The sequence below is a fragment of the Lonchura striata genome, chromosome 20 (assembly GCF_050655825.1).
Source record: "Lonchura striata isolate lonStrDom1 chromosome 20, ASM5065582v1, whole genome shotgun sequence".
Taxonomy (NCBI): Eukaryota; Metazoa; Chordata; class Aves; order Passeriformes; family Estrildidae; genus Lonchura; species Lonchura striata.
In genome coordinates this window covers 11,218,286-11,237,451 of record NC_140722.1, presented here as the reverse complement: position 1 = coordinate 11,237,451, position 19,166 = coordinate 11,218,286, and the positions used below count along the sequence as shown (strand labels likewise).

The 19,166-nt window shown below is 46.5% G+C and overlaps 1 protein-coding gene across 4 annotated transcripts in view; it reads left to right on the top strand.

Moving 5' to 3' along the window:
• CDH4 (cadherin 4) overlaps positions 1–18,749 on the top strand; it is a 421,918-nt gene extending 403,169 nt beyond the window's left edge. For all 4 annotated transcript variants that reach the window (XM_021553526.3, XM_085558266.1, XM_085558267.1 and 1 more), the window contains 5 exons: positions 3,746–3,979; positions 5,023–5,256; positions 9,333–9,472; positions 11,307–11,471; positions 12,849–18,749. In XM_021553526.3, the coding sequence (XP_021409201.1) occupies positions 3,746–3,979; positions 5,023–5,256; positions 9,333–9,472; positions 11,307–11,471; positions 12,849–13,055 (980 nt within the window). In that variant the 3' untranslated portion in view covers positions 13,056–18,749. The remainder of the gene's footprint in view (positions 1–3,745; positions 3,980–5,022; positions 5,257–9,332; positions 9,473–11,306; positions 11,472–12,848) is intronic.
• The last annotated feature ends 417 nt before the right edge of the window (positions 18,750–19,166 follow it).

Here is a 19,166-nt window from a genome sequence, read left to right as displayed (position 1 = left end):
AGTAAATTAAATGTGCGCAGTATATGGAGAGTGTTATTAAGGGAAAGGGAGGACAAATGGAAAATTGATTTGGGGAGTTCAGTGTAGCGGTGTAGCCTGGACTTAAAAAAGTGTCAAAGGGATGTGCTCTCCAGGGGCTGCCAGCACACCGGTCCTGGTAATCCTCCCAAAGGCACTGATCAGAGCATTCAGCAAGCCTTCCATCAGGAAGCCAGAAATAATTTTATGGGATGGCAGGAAGGTGTTAAAAACAAGCCCATCTGTTAAACTGTGGTGGCTTTCATAAAAGGTGTGTCTGTCACTGGAGCTGGGTTCTTTCTGGCCACTGCCTTCCTGAATTGTGCAGCCATCATCAGATCATCTGGGTGCTGCTGTGCTTATCACCAAAGCCACTCAGGCCAGTCAGATCTCCTGGAGAAGTTCTGTTTGCTCTTCTCTTTGAAGATCACTCAGTGGTTTTGCTGCAGTCGGCACTGAGAACTTCTGTGCTGGCCTTGCTCAAGGACAAGTGGTCCCGTACTGCTGGCCTGCTTTTCTCTTCCTAATCCTGTTAGGAGGAACTGATGAGTTTTGATAATTACACCCATGCTGGTATTTCATTCCTCAGTTCCTCCATCTGGAAAAGGTTCAGGAGTTTCCCAGGACAAGGAGAAGGCCTTCCTCCCCCTCACCCACCCTCATTTCCCACTGCAGGGTGCTGAGCACTCAAACCAGAGCCTGGCTTCAGCAGCACAGCTCAGTCTAGGCTTGGCTATGAGCACCTAAATATATTGCTCATACTCTGCAGGTGCTTTCAGGGTAGTGTTTGTGTGATCCCTCAGGCTGGAGGTGCCGTGGTCATTATGAGCAGATTCAGTGATGGTTGCAGGGCTAAGGAAAAGTTCCTCCCTCTGGGGTTCCATGCATCACTTCAATCACTGCATCCCAGGTCACAGGGGTGAGGGAAACTCATGGAAGAGTTCCAGAGCTGAGGAGATGTACCAAGAAGTGCATTTTGTCCCTTCTTTGCACCATGAGTGGTAGGACTCACCCCACAGCCCCATCCCGAGCTTCCTCTCCATTAAGGCAACCAGGACAGGGAAATTTAAAATATTCTCAAATGGGGCTAGTGGTGTTCATCTGGAAAACCACAGGACAAATGAGTAGGCCAAGGCTGTTCACAGATGCAGTGGTAGAGTTTGAACTTATCAACCTAATCCTCACCACCTGACCTTGCAAATTCAGGCACTTGGTGCAATGAGATGTGGAGTTAACCCCTTTCCCTGGCTGTGGTGCTGATGCAGCAGTGCATCAGCGCCTCCACATCCATCATTCAGCAGCTCAGAAAGTGAGGGCCTAGATAAATCTCTTTATTCTGAAAAATTAATCTATCACTGGTATATTGCAGCCATTAAAATGCACATAAAGCAACACCTTATTTAAAATTCTGTCTAGAGTGCTTAGGATAACAGCTAAAGTTTCATCTAGGCTAATAGACTCTTACCATATTGCTTCCAAGTTCCAGGTTCTCCAGCATCAAAGAAAAGCTTTGGGTCAAGGGTTTTGCTGGGGATTTTTCTCTCTTGAAGAAGCAGCAGCATCTTCTTTCCTTGAAGTTCTTTTTGCTATTCTCAGTACGTGATAAAAAAGAAGTTTAGCCAGTACTCCTTGGACGTGTTCTCTTTCTCTCCCTGGGCTCCAGTGTGGAGATCCTGTCTTTAAGAAAAGTCTTGGCTGCAATGTAAGGAGGGCAAAAAGGGAGTCCTAATCAAGAGCACGGTTTTGACCTGGTTTCTGAGGAAAGAGTCCCTTGGTTCACACTTGTGTCTGCACAGGAGTGGAGCCTGCCAGTGTTTGATCCCCTCAGCCAATTTCAGCCAATCTCCCAGGGAAGCTGAGAGCATAAGTGTGTCATATTCCATCAGGTTTCATGAAACAAAGGGCTGAGCTTGAACACCTGGGCTTCTACCTTGCTGTGGGAATGCAGACACTGGCCCTGTGAAAAAGGCAGTGATGGAAATTCAACAATTAAATGCAGATGCAGAATTTGTATTGTCTTCTTCCTTTTGTTATTAATATTTCAGTCTTAATTTCAGGGATCAGACCAGCTTCTCCACTGGAATCAGTGGTGCAATTTTAGTCCTCATCTCTGAGGATGTAGTCCAAGGATCCTTCATTGCACATCAGTACCTGCTCCATGTCCTTGCTCTCTCCATATGGGACAGTTGAAATAATGTGAAATTTATAGGACTTGGCCATTTAAAGAATTGTTTATTTTTCATTGCTCCTAAAACTGCCCCGGAATTGCACTCAGGGAAAGAAGAACTGCACACAAAGAAGGAAGAATACAAGGACTTGGATCCCAACAATACTCAATGGCCCAACAAAAGTGCATTTGTAGGTGCAGCAATTGCAGGTTATTTCAGCCACGTGCCAGTTAGTGCCTCTCAGGACTGAGGGTTTGTGTTCAGTCTGTCTCAGAGGTTACAGTCCTTTTATCCCAGAAGATACTCTGGGTAATGTGAAAGCAGTAAAATCACTTTGCTTGGTCCCAAAAGTCAGTTTTCATGTCCAGCCCTGGTATCCTGGTGGGCTGTCTGCCTCTCCAGAAGCTTTCAAGGCTGATCAAAAGACATTGTTTTAGAGGGAGACCTACCCCATGCTTAGAAGATGAAAGGATGAGAGTCCATGATTGAAGAGCTTATGTGGGAACCATGAAAAAAGGATTTCCAGGGCTCCTGCAGAATTTTTGAGGCTCCCTTGAGACATGGAGAAAGGAATGTAGGAAGGATGGTCTGTGAAAGCAGAAGCCTGATGGGGAAGTGGTTTATGTGGCTTTGTACCTAGCACTGGGAGGAAGGGTCAGGACTGAAAACACACACTTTAAAAAGAATTGCTGAAGCCATGCTGTCAGATAAGAGAGGCAGGCAGAGAGCAAGCCAACACAGAGCTAAATGTGTGGGGAGAGAAATGAAAAACACTGTGCCATTTCTGGGAAGGCTGTTCTCTCCTGCCAGGGCAGATACTACTTTGTGTGAGTAGTCATTATTCTGACAAAGGTGGCTCTCCATCAAGAAGAGGTGGAGGACCAGGACTGCTGTGCTGTGACATCCCTGCTGGTTGGGACAGATGTGGAAAGGATGGGGAATTGGGTGTTGGGACATAACACTGCTGCTGGGGGTTAGTGGCATCACCCAGCAGGTCTGGTGATGGCTCATACTGTGGACTTCAAGCAGGGATCTCTCACCACTAAAGCTGGGGTTGTGCTGGGGAGTTGGACTTTCTCTGAAGGAGAGTAATGATCTGCAAAGCTGAAAACTGGCCAGCAAGTGCTAGAGTTAATGCTGACCAATGGGTTACACTATGTAGATTTTTCTCCCCTCCAAGCCCTCTTGCTCCTCTTGTCAGCTCTCTTTCTAATGTATTTTCTTCTTCAAAACAGCCATTACCAAGATTTGCAGGAGCAGCTTGGCATCACCTGCTTGCAGTTTTAGTTTGACTAGGGGCATTGCTGCAGGCTACAGATCTGCAGAGCTCAACCTCCTGTTCTGCAGGAGTGAAAAACAGCAACATTAGGAGGCTTGGGGAAGTTTTATACCACATAAAGCAAGGGACCATGAAAGCACAGTATGTCCCTAATAAACTCCATGGAGGGAAGGTGAAATCCTGGTTTATTGGAACTGTGAGGCAGAGAGGGGCTGGTCTGAGGGGTTGCCAATCCTGCTGCTTGCCAGGCGGTGCTCACGGGTCCCTGTGTCCCGTGCAGGAATTCCCCCTGCCAGCGGCACGGGCACTCTACAGATCTACCTGATCGACATCAACGACAACGCCCCGGAGCTGCTGCCCAAGGAGGCGCAGATCTGTGAGAAGCCAAACCTCAATGTCATCAACATCACGGCCGCCGACGCTGACATCGATCCAAACGTGGGGCCCTTCGTCTTCGAGCTGCCAAGTGTGCCATCTGCAGTGAGGAAGAACTGGACCATCACACGGCTCAATGGTAAATGGGGCAGGCAATCCTCAGCACATTTGGGCTCTGCTTCACTAACGAGCCGCACGTGTGGCTTCCAACTTCAAAACTTCCTCACTTTTTTTAATCCGATTTTTATTTTTTAAAGCACATTACGGCTGACATTATAGACAAGATAGTTAATCAGGAGTGATTTGTATCAGACCTGCAGCATAACTCTGAGAGCCTTGGCACTTGGCTTTTTTTAATGCAGTTCATAATTATGAACAGTTATCAGTAGTGAACAGAGTATAAATCATCCATAATGGCCAAGGGGAAAAAAGCTATTATCAGTCTTCCTTATGTTCCTCCAGTGTAATTGTCATAAGCCACAATCAGGATCAATGTTCATTTCTCTGACCATAATTGCATAAAGGCAGCCTTTTAATTTACCATGGAACCAGGAGGGCTAGGTAAGTGTGAAGATTACCAGTATGTGAAGGATTTTTATATTGCAGCGTGCAACCACAAATGGCCCTAATTGCTCTGCTTATTGGCAGTTTCAGCAGAGGATGGAAAATAGCGTGGAGTTGTGGGCTGGTTTTGGCTTCAATGCTGGTCCCTCTCGCTGAGGTCTGGCAGAAGGTGCTAGACCAGGGGCAACAGCTCGTGTCCTCACAGCTCAGGGCTCAGTCACAACGGGATTACCTGGCTGTGCCTGTCATCAGCGAGTTCCCAAAATCATCAGGGGGAAGGGTGAGAGAGTACAGAACCTGCACACGTGGCCAGGGACAGCCCAGCCTCAGGATGCATTATCCATGTTCTCCTGTTTGTGTTTGATGCCATTTTGAACACGTGCACGTGGATTTGCAAATGGCATGCAGGTGGTTGAGTGCAGCAGTGAGAGCACACGGTGCTTCACAAAGCACAGGCTGCTTGCTGGGCAGACTGTTGTGGCAGAGCTCTGAAGCTGTCCTGCCCAGTGTGTTGTTGCTAACCTCAGAAGAAGGCTCTAGCAGAAAAGCCTGCACAAATGTGGCTGCAAGGCTCTACCAATGTCCGTCATCTGTCTGTCTGTCTGTCCTGGTCTCCAGGGGACTATGCCCAGCTCAGTTTGAGGATTATGTACCTGGAAGCAGGAGTGTATGATGTGCCCATCATCGTGACAGACTCAGGAAACCCCCCCTTGTACAACACCTCTGTCATCAAGGTGAAGGTGTGCCCGTGTGACGAGAACGGCGACTGCACCACCATCGGGGCCGTGGCTGCGGCGGGGCTGGGCACGGGGGCAATCATTGCCATCCTGATCTGCATCATCATCCTGCTGAGTGAGTACCACAGGGCCTGGCCTAAAACACAGACTGCCTTGGGTTGGAGGAGACCTTAAATTTCATCTTGTTCAACCCTCCTGCCACACACAGGGGCACCTTCCACTATCCCAGGTTGCTCCAAGCCCCATCCAACCTGGCCATGGACACTTCCAGGGATGGGACAGCCACAGCTTCTCTGGGCACCCTGTGCCACACCCTCACAGTAAAGAATTTCTTCCCAAAATCTGCTCTAAATCTACCCTCCTTCATGTTTCCCTGTTGTTCTTTCCTACAGCTTGTATTTACGAGCTCTATGCAGAGGGCAGCTCCCCATGCTTGGGCTGTGGAGGTGGTTCACACATCTGCATTCAAACCTCCTTCACTGCAGCATCAGCAAAATGAGCTCTGCCTGAGTCAGACCTGTCTTTCTAAGACTTCCAGTAGCTTTGCAAACAGTATTACACCTGACACCAACTTGTAAGTAGTGAGTGTGATAGGATCATCCACATTTTGCAGGAAGAGGTTGAAGGCTTCTTCCAAATTTCTCAGTCAGATTCTCCCACAGCTCTCATGTCTGGTGGCTGTGGATATGCTGGTTCTCAGTACCAGATACACTGGATATGAGAGTCTGGCTAGTCCTTTGCAGAGCCAGAGCAGAACTGTGTTTTTCTGGCTGTTCCAAGGAAAAGAAGAATGGTAGTTATTCCTATTGCTTTTAAAATTACCTCGGATTGGGGGGATTATGAGTTTTTTAGAGGAAGGAGTCCCAGTTTGTCAGAAATTATGGAGGACTGGGGATACATCACAGAGAAGGACTGTCCATCCCTTTCCTCAAGGCAAAACTATCCCTTTTGCCCAGGAGTGCTGTCAGTCCCAAGCTTCCATGAGCATTACCAATAACCATGTGTGCACCCACTTAAAAAGTAAAAATTATATAATTGTAACTTCAAGCAGGAGTTGGCATAGTAGGAATGGAAAAAACAAGCGTTGTAATGAACAATGAGGTAAATATTAATCAAGAAACACAGGATGAATCCATGGGACTCTCATTAAAGCTAATGGGAGTTATGGTGCTAAATCACATTTAATATTTACCCCCAGTGCATTTTAACAGAGAGCAGACAGAGCAGTATGCTCCAGGTGTCACCTAATGGGGACATGACATGGTACAGCAGGAGAACGGGTCACCCCTGGACATCCCCCCACATCCTGGGCTGGTGCTGGGAATGTATTGGTGTGTAATTGATCTGCTGGATCAGGATGGAGAGTGAGGAAGGAACTGGGTGGTTGTGCAGCCCCTGCTCCTGTCCCAGCCCAGCTGAGCTGATGGAGCATCCCTGTGCCCAGTTGCTGCCCCACATTCCCAGTTTTGGCTGCCCCCTCCAGCCACAGTGGTTATTCAGGGCCCCGATGAAGATGAAGGTGTTCATCACCCTCACCTCCTTTTGCTGTGCAGGTTTGCTGCTGCCTCTGGGCTCAAAGTTTGCACTGGAGCCACAGAAGTGATTAAGCACAGGTCTTCTTTTTGCTGCTCTTGTATAAATCCAGTGCTAAAATACAATTTAAAACGGTTGAAAATCCTATTGACTGAAATTAACTTCAGCTGAAGGACATTTGATTTAAGAGATTCCTCTTTCCATTTTCAGATATATTATCCCATTTTAAATTACGGGTTTTATTACAAAAGCTTATTTTTACATTCATTGTAATTCTAATTGACTTTTTTTTTTTTATCTTGGAGAGCTGCAAAGCACTGTATCAGTGATGAAAAATGTAATTTGCAATGAGTAGTTTTACAGTTACATCCTTCCAGTGTTTTGCCTCCTTTCTATCTGTTTCGTATCATGACTTCTAAACAATAGCCTAGAAAAAGGCAGAAGAGGGATTTTCCTGTGCTATCTGTCCATTTTAGAGTCAGCAGGTCAAAGTTGGATGACTTTAAAAGGAAGAAGAAGCAAGGGGGCAGATCCAAGATTGCTCCTGTGAAGGAAGTTTATGCCTTTACCTTTGCTCAAAGGGGTTTTTTTCTTCTTCTTGCTGCCTGATGTATTAGCTGCACAAATAACACATTTAGAAGAGCAATGCAGTAAAAAATTGTGAAAGGTGAAGACAATAGATTTCAGGGAAAACTACATGCAGAGCGAAAATGGTTCTAACAACAGTAATAGCACTTCCCATTCTGCAGAGTGAATAAAAGGAAGGAGAGTGCACTACATCCACCACTGACACTTTGAAGGTGGCTTTTTTTCCAAGGTAGCTGTAAAGGCATTAATGGCACCGTTTTTTCCACAAGTGCATGAAAAAGCATCATTTGGAAAAAAAAAAAAAGGAAATAAAAAGATAAACCCCAGTAACCATTATAATATTGTCTTTGTGGACCAGTCAGGTATCTTGTTGTGAGAGACTTGAAAAGGAACAATGAAAAAAGGACTTCAATAGTCTGCTAAATAGCTGAGGTTTTATATTACAGATGAGAGTTACATTTTCTTTCCTTTTCTTTTTTTCTTTATTGAATAGATCTGGGATAAGCATTAAAGAAATGCTGAACTATCTGAAAACAATTCTGTTAGCTGGCAGGCAGGGATGTGCCAGTGCACACAATGGCAGTAATTAGCTGTCCCGTCCTCTTCAATCCCTTCACTGAATTCCTGTTGGGTATAAACACTTTGGTGCTGGGAGGAAGAATTTGGATCCTTCTAACCACCTCCTCCTGCAAGCTGGACAGCCCATCCATGTCCCCAGGGTCTGGTCTCAAGTAAAACCCCCAAACTTTGGGATCTCACATCCTGCCTGAGTTTGCTTGTGTTAGTTTGGCACAGGGTTGACCCAGGTGAAATGAGCCTGGGACATTTGTTCCCACCTCCACTGTCCATCCATTGCTCCCTTCTGCAAATTGCCACCGTTGCAGCTCAGTGTGGGGCTTGCATGGAGAACAGAGGGGACAGCAGTGGGAGGTGTGACTGCAGCAGCTGCCCAGACTGAACTTTCATTCTTCAGGGCATTACTTGCAGCTACTGAGTGTGAGAATGAAAACAAACGTATTAACACGTTCCTGAAGAAGACAAGATCTGGCTGCCTTATGTCAGTGGAGACTTGAGTTCCCAGATACCTTGCATGCAGTAATTCACAGGGAGCACACGGCCCCTGGGACACGGGTGTCCCTTGGAAGGGTGAGGCTGTGGAGCAGTGAGCCAGTGTTCCCTGTGGGTAAAGCTGTTTAAAAAGGAAAAAATTCCTCATGGTTCAAGAACTGCTCATCTCTCCCAGTTACTGTGCTGAGAGAGACTAGCCAAGCCTGGCATGCAAATGCTGATGCCTGAGGAGCTTGGCTCTGTGCTACTAGATTTGCTCTCCCTCGTTCTGCAAAGCTAGCCCTGCTCTCCGAAAGGATTTCAGATGATCTGAGATTTGCTTTCCAAGTCAATGGCCAAATGCATGTGCTAATGTCCTGGCTAATCTGATCTCAGAAGTCTAAAGAGCCTCCCTCATGGACCAAAGAAGAATATGAGGGAGGCCAAATTGGATTACAGGACTCAGTGTTGTGCATCCTCCCCAGATCAGTCTTGCCTGGCCAGCTGCAGAAAACAGCAGAGACTGTCACAGTCAGGGCTCATGATCTGAACCTGTGCCACGCTGCTGGAACAGCCCCTTGTGCACAAACGTTGGGCATCTGCACCTGCTTCCTTCTCTGCAGCTCTCTTCCCTTCATCTTTATGTCCCTGAATAAAAAGGTGGAAATCTAATCCTGAAAACTCAGGATTCAGATCAAATATTTTCCGAGAGCTGCATTTTTCACACTTCCTTGTTTCTTCTGCTTTGATTGTGTGTTTTAGTCCTGATTAATATCAGCTCAATCAGTTCTGTGATGGATCTTAAAGAAATGTTTGCAGTGGGAATGTGACACAGTATTTACAGCTCTCACTGATCTCTCCCTTAAAAATTAGACCATGCAATAGGTTAACATTTTCTTCCTCCTGCCAGCAGCCAGTGAGGTTCTCTGCAGTGGGTGAGGGTAGGTGATGTGTTAGGACACCCTCAGCCTGGCCTGCTGCAGGAGGTCCCCAGCAGCTCACCCAGCTCCCTCCCCGTTGCAGCCATGGTTCTGCTCTTCGTGGTGTGGATGAAGCGGCGGGAGAAGGAGCGCCACACCAAGCAGCTCCTCATCGACCCCGAGGACGACGTCCGGGACAACATCCTCAAGTACGACGAAGAGGGAGGTGGAGAGGAGGACCAGGTGAGAAGAGCCCCTGACCTGTGGCCGAGGAGCAGCTGTGCAATCTGTACTCCCAAAAAAAGGCAGAAATCACATTGTTTTTAGTAAAATACATGCAAAAAAGGTTTGTGCTCCTTTATTTATGACCAGGCAGCTTTATTGGCTTTCCTGGTGGGGTGGAGGGCCAGCAGGTCCAGGACATTCAGGATATTACTGGGACACGCTCCTGTGTAAACAGGACAATGCCAGGAAGCCAGTGCCACAGGGATTTTTCTACCCCCTAGGCATCTTCCTGAGGAAGAACTATAAATCACTCCATTGACACTCATGTTCAAACCATATTTTTGTTACTTAAGTCATTAAAATTGTATATTTTACCAGAGATCTTCATAAAACCAACCAGTCGCTACTGCCCTGCCCAACCATGTGGCTGCAGTCTCTTGCCTTGGTTTTTTGATCTTCTCTGGGCTTTCCTTAATCGTCTCTAATGTGCCTTTAATTTCTTTTAATTTCTGGACATGGTTTGTGAGAAATGTCTAAAGAGATTTGGGGATTTTCTCTTTCACCACGCAGCACGGGGTGGCAAAGCTGTGCTGGGTGACAGAGCCCTGAGCCACAGGCTGCCTGAACACGTCAGCTTTCCTTCAGGGCCTCTTCCTACAGACACCAGTGCTGATATTGCATGAAAACCTCCCTGGCCTGCACTCCTGGGATGTGCTTTTCCACTGCTACGTGTCCGATTCCTCAGCTAAAAAATAGCGAAGTTTTGTCACTCATGTTGAAGTCACCGGTTTTTTACTCCTACCAAATATGAGTAAAGAGCCCAGGACACTCTCCAATACAATGTTCATGCAGGTTACGTGACTGTACATTGTTTAATGGCTTTATTTTTGCTCGTTGAACTGGACTGCGTGGTTCCAGGTCAGTGCTTAGGGATCCCCCAAAACCACTGCAGCACATCCTGCCGTGGAGGTCCCAGTGGTGAGCAGTGAGCCCGGTGAGAGCTGCCATGGAAAACTCTGAGGCAGGAGTTTACCCAAACCTTGAAAAGTTCTTACTCCACAGAAAAATCCTCGCAATTAACATTGCTTTTTTTTTTTCCTGTCGCTGTCAAGTTATTTATAAATATTGCTCCTGGAGATTCCATCACTTGAGCACAAGGATAGTGTTCCTGGTAGAACAAAGCACTGTTCTAAGCATTCCAAGTAGCTGAAGTATCTGGTTTCAGGCAACTACACAGTAGGCTTAAATATTTTAGGAAGGATTTGTTAAAAATAACAGCAAAGGATAAGCAGCAAAACACCATTACCTACCTGAATGTATTTTTAATGAAATATTACCTGGTTCTCATTTCGTGATAGAAACCTATTCTGTTGGGATTTTTCACAAGCAAAAAGAACATAATTACTTTGAAAGGTCTCCATGCATAAATGCAATACACATTTTAATGTTTTTACTTCTGTAGAAATGTAATTGCAATAATATGTCTACTAACTCTGCATCTCTACATTATATTGTGTATTTTCTCAAAAAAATTATGTGTACACCTATGCACATGCAAACAAAAGGCAGGGTTTTGTCCCAGATATTTAGACACTATGTGAAATATTCAGAAAGTATTTAAATATTGAATTTAACTTATAAGATACACTCTTAGGAGGTCAATTTTATGAGCTCCTCAGAGGTCAGGTTCATCTGTAATTCAGATGGAGGTGCTACATACCCAGGGATAAGATTTGCCATCAAACTTCAGCTGAAACAGAATTAGAGCCCTTGACTTGTTTGCACATGGAGTGAGTAGGTAATGTGAATGAAAAGCTCCCAGTTTCACACTGTGCCTTCCCATTTGTCACAGGATTACGATTTAAGCCAGCTCCAGCAGCCAGAGACCATGGATCACGTGCTGAACAAGACACCTGGAGTCAGAAGAGTGGATGAAAGACCTATTGGTGCTGAACCACAGTATCCTATAAGACCAGTAATCCCACATCCAGGGGATATTGGTGATTTTATTAATGAGGTATGTTCTGTAGGGGGTCCTGTGTCACATCTTCAAAGTTTGAGCAGCCAGCTAAAGTCAGGTTTCCCTGACTGCACGGACCAAGCAGTGCTGCTGTTCAGGCCAGAAATCTGATGCCAACCAGGGCAAGGAGTGGTATGAGCAAAGGATGCAGGGCTTGGCCTAATGAAGGCACTGGTCAGCAAAAAGCCCAAGATTTCTGTCTTGTGGGTGTCACAAACATGATGCTTTTCAGAACCCAGGCAGAATGAGCCATTTGTGGCTCCTGGAATTGTAATTATTTCAGCAGTTTGTGTCTTCCTGTGTAAGCTCTGTTTGGTGTAAAGCCTCAAAGAGTTTGCAGCACAGAGAGACTCAGATCAGAGAGGGTTTCTTTATTTTATGTTAGATTACTGCTCCTTTATCTGCCTGTACAAATATCTGTCCATTTGGTATTTCTTATCTCATTTTTAGTTTTGAGTGATTGAGTGGTTACAAACCAATCAATGCATTATTTCCTCCGAGACAAAGCACACCATCCATTTCCTAAGCCAGAAAAATAAATGTTACAGCCATTTAATTCTATTATTACATGCATTTCCTGCTGCGCTTTTCTCATTTTCATCACTGAAATCCCTTCTTCCTTTGTCCCTTTGCCCATCCTTCACTCACATTTACACACGTCCGTGCTTGTGAAGGCTCGCTGTCCTTACACACGTCCCTGCTGCTGAAACCAGTTCCATCTCCCCACGCTGAGGCCAGGGCTTCTGAAGGTGGGAATGTGGGACATTTGCTTTATTGCAGGGCTATTCCACCCGGCTTTTCCTGACGCTGGGCTCTGCAGCAAAGCAATTCTTTTTCTCCATATCCCGAGGCCATTTCCATGGCCTGCCTACGCTGCTGCCCACACTGCACAGGAGCGGCAATGCTCTCCAGCCCTCTGCCCAGGATTCCACACCCCACGTCTGTCCTAATTGCAAAATTTTGCCAGGAGTGATTTTTTTTTTAATTTTTGTTTTCCTAAAGGAATGGAAATCATCAAAATTAAAATGTTGGTGGGAGAGGAAGGGTGCTGGTTTTTCTTTCATTGGCTAAGCTGGAAATCTCAACAGGCAACCCCAGCAAGGGCACGCTTGCCAGGACAGAAAGATTTCCAGCTCCAGAAATGGATCATAGGAAATAAACAATTGGAAATAACAACTATTTTTAAGGACACTGGGAGTTATTGGGTTTTTTGCTGGGGGCAGCTGAAAGCTCTCTACCTGGAGGTGCATCCAGGAAGCCTCAGGACCATAATTTTTCCCTTTCAGCGTTGCTGTGGGCATGCCAAGCATCCCCCCAGCCCAGACCCCCCTCAAACCCCACGGTGGGCACTAACGCCGTGTGTTCCCCCCCCAGGGCCTACGTGCAGCAGACAACGACCCCACGGCCCCCCCCTACGACTCCCTGCTGGTCTTTGACTACGAGGGCAGCGGCTCCACCGCCGGCTCCGTCAGCTCCCTCAACTCCTCCAGCTCCGGGGACCAGGACTACGACTACCTGAACGACTGGGGGCCCAGGTTCAAGAAACTGGCGGACATGTACGGGGGAGGAGAGGAAGATTAAACTGACCTCATCTTATTACAAAAAAAAAATTACAAAAAAATTACAAAAAAAAAAAAAAAAGAAGAAGGATTAAAAAATATAGGAAACAAAAAAAAAACAAAAAAAACCAACAAACCCACAGACAACGTTAATGAAAAGAGCCGATGCAGGAGCAAGAACTGTACAGATGTGGCAGCTTTTTTAATTAATATCCCCTGCTGACTGTATTGTTATTTTTAGTGGTGATATAGGAGGTTTCTTTTTATTTTCTTTTTTTCTGTTGTATTTTTTTTCCTAGAATATTGAGCTGTCTCGCATGAACACTTGTCTCTGCTGCAGGTTTCTTTTTGGGTTTTTTTTTTTTTGTTTTTTATAATGTCAGCTGGGATATTGCTCGTTTACCTGCTTTATGACTAAAGAGAGTGAAAGGTACTCTGTCTTAACTTGAATTTCTTAGAACAGAAGCACTGTTTTTAAAATATATATATATATATATATATTTGAAAGTGCCTTTTGGTGCATGTGTCAGATTCCCTTCAATCTCAGGAGTGATGAAAACAAACATACAACCATCCTGGGCAGCACTCCCTGTGACCCTAAGCCAGTTCTAGCTGGGAAGGAGTTAACAAAAAGGAACTGTGGAGATTGTTTCTTTTTTGCCTTGTTTTGTTTTGTTTTGTTTTGTTGGTTTTTTTTTAAGGGGGTGACTCATTCTGGGGTGGAAGAAGATGGGGGGTGGGGAGGGGGGGAGATGTTTTGAGTCAAAATCTTAACAGCCATCTTTAAGCCTCAGCAGGTGGTGAACTAGTCATCATGTTGTATATAATTCAGTGTTATCAGATGCAAAATACCGACCAGCGGGCTCTGCTGGCCCCTGGTCACACTCAATGTAGCTGCATAGAACTATAGCATTGATAAAGCCTTTGGTTATTGCAACAGAAATCTCCGACAGCCCTTGCCTAAACCCTACGAAGTAAATGGTGACATGACCAAAGGCCCATCTCTTTGTTTTTCTGCTATCGCCGCGTTTTGGCTCCCACGACCTCGTGAGCGACGGACACGCCGGCGGGGTGAGGAGGTGGCGCTGGTGTCCCCATCCCTGAGGATGCCCAGCACCGGTGAGGAGGTGGTGCTGGTGTCCCCATCCCTGAGGATGCCCAGCACCGGTGAGGAGGTGGTGCTGGTGTCTCCATCCCTGAGGATGCCCAGCACCGGTGAGGAGGTGGTGCTGGTGTCCCCATCCCTGAGGATGCCCAGCACCAGTGAGGAGGTGGTGCTGGTGCTGGTGTCCCCATCCCTGAGGATGCCCAGCACCGGTGAGGAGGTGATGCTGGTGTCCCCATCCCTGAGGATGCCCAGCACCGGTGAGGAGGTGGTGCTGGTGTCCCCATCCCTGAGGATGCCCAGCACCGGTGAGGAGGTGATGCTGGTGTCCCCATCCCTGAGGATGCCCAGCACCGGTGAGGAGGTGATGCTGGTGCTGGTGTCCCCATCCCTGAGGATGCCCAGCACCGGTGAGGAGGTGATGCTGGTGCTGGTGTCCCCATCCCTGAGGATGCCCAGCACCGGTGAGGAGGTGATGCTGGTGCTGGTGTCCCCATCCCTGAGGGTGCCCAGCACCAGTGCTGCTCTCCCGGGCTGAGGCAGGGTTTGTGCGGCGGCGCCGCTCGCGGCCGAGGCAGTGCCAAGGACAGGGACAGGTTACCCACACTTTTCCCATCCCTAAGTATGGAGTTAGTCTAGTACCACATTAATGCCTTGGAGCATTAGTAGCCAAAGCTCAACAACATCGTGTAACTCAGCTAATGTGTGTCCTTTCTATTCGATGGGTAGGCGCTGCTATCTGTAGTAAATGTGTTTTTTTGGAGAAGAAGTGCAACGAGGGCCTGTTAAGTATCTTGTGGTTAATATGCTCAAGCATTGCCAAGTAAGCAAGAGGTTTTGCAGCATCCAGGCATAATTCAACATCAGTATTATAAATGGTAGCAAACTACCTAGTTTATATGTAGGGTCAGTTTAACCAATAACAAATAGTTATTAGCTTTTTTTATTACATTTTTCCTTTACTGATTTGGACTAGTGGGTTTATGTCTAATGTTTGTAAAATGATTTAGACTGCATGGATGTGTAATATAAACCACATTTAATGGATTATGAGCCACTTAATTAATGTGCTATGAAATCTTGGATTACCTGTGTTTTATATTCTGCAGACGATTTTGCAGTGGGTTCGCTAAAACTTGTAAAAGTGCTTAGATATATTTTCCTTTAAATCCAAGAATGTGCACAGTATTGGAAGGTGATTGTCCAGGGGATAATCACGCTTTTTTTGATATCTCTATTGATTCTCAAGTTGAATGCTAAGAGTTAAAGGGGGGGAGGCGGGGGGAGCGAGCGCGTGCACACGAGAGCGAGAATGAGAGGACGAGAGCTTGGGGTGATGAGTGGGCACCTTTCAGAGGGTAAACTGGGCTGCAAGATCGTCTCTATAGATTTTTGAAATGCTCCTACTGCATTTTATATTTCATTGTATCATATTTTCTATAAAATGCAATTTCTGTAAATTAATGAGCATTTGAAATGTGTCTTGTATGAAGTGGAATATGGTAAAAGTCTGCCCGAGGGGACTTCAGCATTACCAGGATGTTATTAACTACCAAGGGTGAGATCTTTCTTTTTGTCTTGGTCGGTCAGTCAATGGGTCAGTTTGTCTTTCACGGCTCAGAGAGCAAACTCACTCTCACCCAAGGTTCTTGAGGAGACCAGGAGGCAATATGTGGACCTCAGAGGAGAGGGATGGCACTAATGGCCACAGCAAGGTGAGGATGTCACACCACGGGCATGGGCTGGCAGCACCTGACACTCTTCCAGATTCCCATTCCATCGTTGTGAACTCAGTCATCTTGTGTGGCCTCCATGAAAGTCTTGGTTTGCTTCTGCCGTGTGCCATCCCCCTCCTCTTGACCACTCTTGGCAAACCTCACAGCCCCCTGCTCCCAGCCACCTGGCACAGAGGCTGCGTGGCCCCGCAGCCTCTCTTCCTTACCCATGGCACTCTTGATTCTTCCCTGTTTCTTTTGGAAAAGCCACGGGCTGGAATATTTCACCACCAGGGCTTTGCACCTCTGCAGAAGCTGCCTGGGCACAGGCACAGTGAATAATAAAAACACACTTGGTGTTTCTTGCTGCTGGTGTCCATCGCCGTAGCCCCATCACCAACACGGGAGGAGGATTCAGCTCGAGGGCCAGGTGAGGCCAATGGTTCTCCATCCACGGGTCCGTGCCACTGCCTGCCAGCTCCATGTGGCTCCTGGAATGCTCGTGTGGATCCTGCCAAGCCAGGTCTCTGCCGTGAGCTGTGCCTTGCCATCCACCTGGCACTGCTCACCTGGGAGAGCAGCTCAATCCCTGCTCCAGAGCACTTGGTGCTTCACATCTGCTGCAGTTTTAGCTGGGATGAGGGATTCCAGGTGGGGAGGGGCTGCCAGGGGTGTGGGACAGCAGCTCCAGGCCATCAGCAGTGCACTCTCCCCAGCTGTGCAACAAGGAGCCGCTCTAGCCATGAAGGGGATGTTGTCTGACTTCAGCTTGTCTAAACATTTAATGTTTTCAAGAACATTTATGCAACCTAAGTCAAACAAAACTCTTCGAGTGATTAAAAATAAACCAACCTGTTTCCATTGGCGACTTTTTTTAAATTCAGCTGATATTTTTTCCTGCAGCATTTGCAATCCAGCCGTTCCAATCCCACGAGCCTATAAATCAAACCAACCAGATTATTGTGTTTTGACCCAGTTCTGTTCAGTCTCCCTCTGCAGGACCTCCTCCTTCTTTTCCTCTTCCCCTTTCTGCTCCCTGTATACTCCCTCTGTGAGGTTTACAGCCCCACCAGCAGCAGCAGCATCAGGCCACTTCTCTTGCAGTGGGATCGCTGGAAGGTAAGCGAGGGGCACATCCAGCAGTGAAAACAGAACACTTTTTACAAACATTTTTGCTTGCTAATGTTTGTAACCCAGCTAAAAAAATTTACATTAATCCACGGCGTCCCATTGACAAGGTGAATTTGCCATCACTCAGTCCCCCTGTGATCCTCATGGATGGGACACAGTGACAGCTGGAGGCAGCTTACAAGGAGCTGTGGTGAGGCAAAGAACCCTTTGGCTGAGCCTGCAGTTGCTGTTTATTCTGAGAGGCAACAGGAGGGGTTAATGCATTGAGATCAGAGTCCTAATTCCCTGACTAATATAAACTAAAACATTAAACTATTTAAAGAAGTGTTCCCCACTCTTTGTACCCTACAAGGCAGTGGGGAAGGGCGTGTTTTCAGGCAGGTGGAGGGTATTCTGTCCCTAAAACACCACTGTTACCCCATAGCACTGCCAGGGGACACCAGCACAGCTCTCCCTGCTGTCTCAGGGATGAGTTCCCAAGCCACACGTGTGGCTTCCCTATTTCCTAAGGATGAGGATTGCACATCCCTGAGCCAGGGACAGTGCAGGTGCAGTGTCACTGCTGAACCCACAGCCACCCCTGGCAGAGCATGACCCAGAGCCCTGCTGGTGTTTATCATGCAGCCTAAAGCTGGGAGCAGCGTCAGTCTCAGAAATGCCTTGAAAGGCAAGGAGGAGATTCAGCAGGTAATTAATGACAGTAAATAGGCAAGTCTGTTCTAGGTGTCCCACGTTCTAGTCATGGTTTCGCCTCTGGTTTTGTGTTTTCCATTTTTTCCCCTTTTTTGTTGGACCGGGTGAGGCTGTTGGCAGTTGTACAATGCTGATGGGGAGTTTGCTCCCCATGGGTTTTTAGGGATAGTCAGGTCCAAATCCAGCCTTCAGAAATGGGGTTTCAGAGGTGGCTGTAACTGCTTCACAAAGGGTGGATGCTCGGGCATTGAAGAGAGGCAATGGTCAGTGCAGCGTCTGTACCACACAATATGCCAAGATTGCAACTTTGTTTAATCTAAAAAAAAAATATATATATTAAAGGTAAAATACGGAACTTTTATTTGTGATGTCTTTTGGAGCTCCTTATTTTAAGTGTGAAAAAAAAATACCAGGGGATGGGGGGAAATGCTGTGTCACGATGAATGCAAGTGTTTAAAACAGCAGCCAGACAACGTAGGTGTCTCCCACGCAAATTAACTCAGCTTCATGGGGAAAATAAAAGTTCTTTCCAGTCCACACCAACCCCACATACAACTGTTCACACACAGTGTACATAATGTAGTTAGTGCTTGAAGCTACAAACCTAATAGGGGAAAAAACAGCAACAACACCAACACGTAGATGTATAATTGGAGCACTTTTTTTTTTTTATTTTAATGATGATTTTGCATGTTTCCTTTCTGATGGAGAAGCTGTGTAGCAGCCCGCATGACTGTGGTTGTTCTCAAGGAAGACTTCTGCTGTTCTGCTGTATTCACGCAAAAGCAAAAGTTTGCGTCCGTTAACCCAGTTCAAAAACCTTTTTTTGTAACCGCCAACAGCACAAATATTTTGTATTGTTGTTTGTACCATTTTTGTACCAAAAACAAAAGAGGAAAAAAAAAAAAAGGGAAGAGAGTAAATGTTTTCAATGTGTTTTTAGTGCCACTGCAATCTTGGTTTCCAAACTGAGTGACAGGTTTGCTGATTTATTGTGTATCAAAGCTGAACTGGCGCACTGACGCCTGGCTCCAGTGTAATAAAAATAAAGTCCCCCTTTTGAATAGTCTCACTTGCTTTTTTTTAATTATTATTATTATTTTATTTGTTTGTTTGTTCCATTTTCCTTCCCCACATGTCCACCCCAGCTCATTCACTGTTCATGGCTCTCATACTCACAGTGAGCCAGGTCCAGGGGCACAGGCATCAGTGGGGTTTTTGGAGATCTTGGGTGCTCCTGCAGAAATTTGTATTCATTACAGGTAGGAGTATGGCTCCCCTCTGGCCCATGTTGTTGTTTGGATTATGGCTGAGGTGGTGCAGGTTCCTCCCACATCCCAAAGCCACCCATTTCTGCTGCACTGAGCTGTTGGTACAAATCAGTTGTGTGGTGATTTCACTCCTGCAGCCCCAGATCTTTGTGCTTTAGCACAATGCCAGCACATTCAGGATCTTTACTTTCTGCTAACACGTTGGTCACTCTGACTGC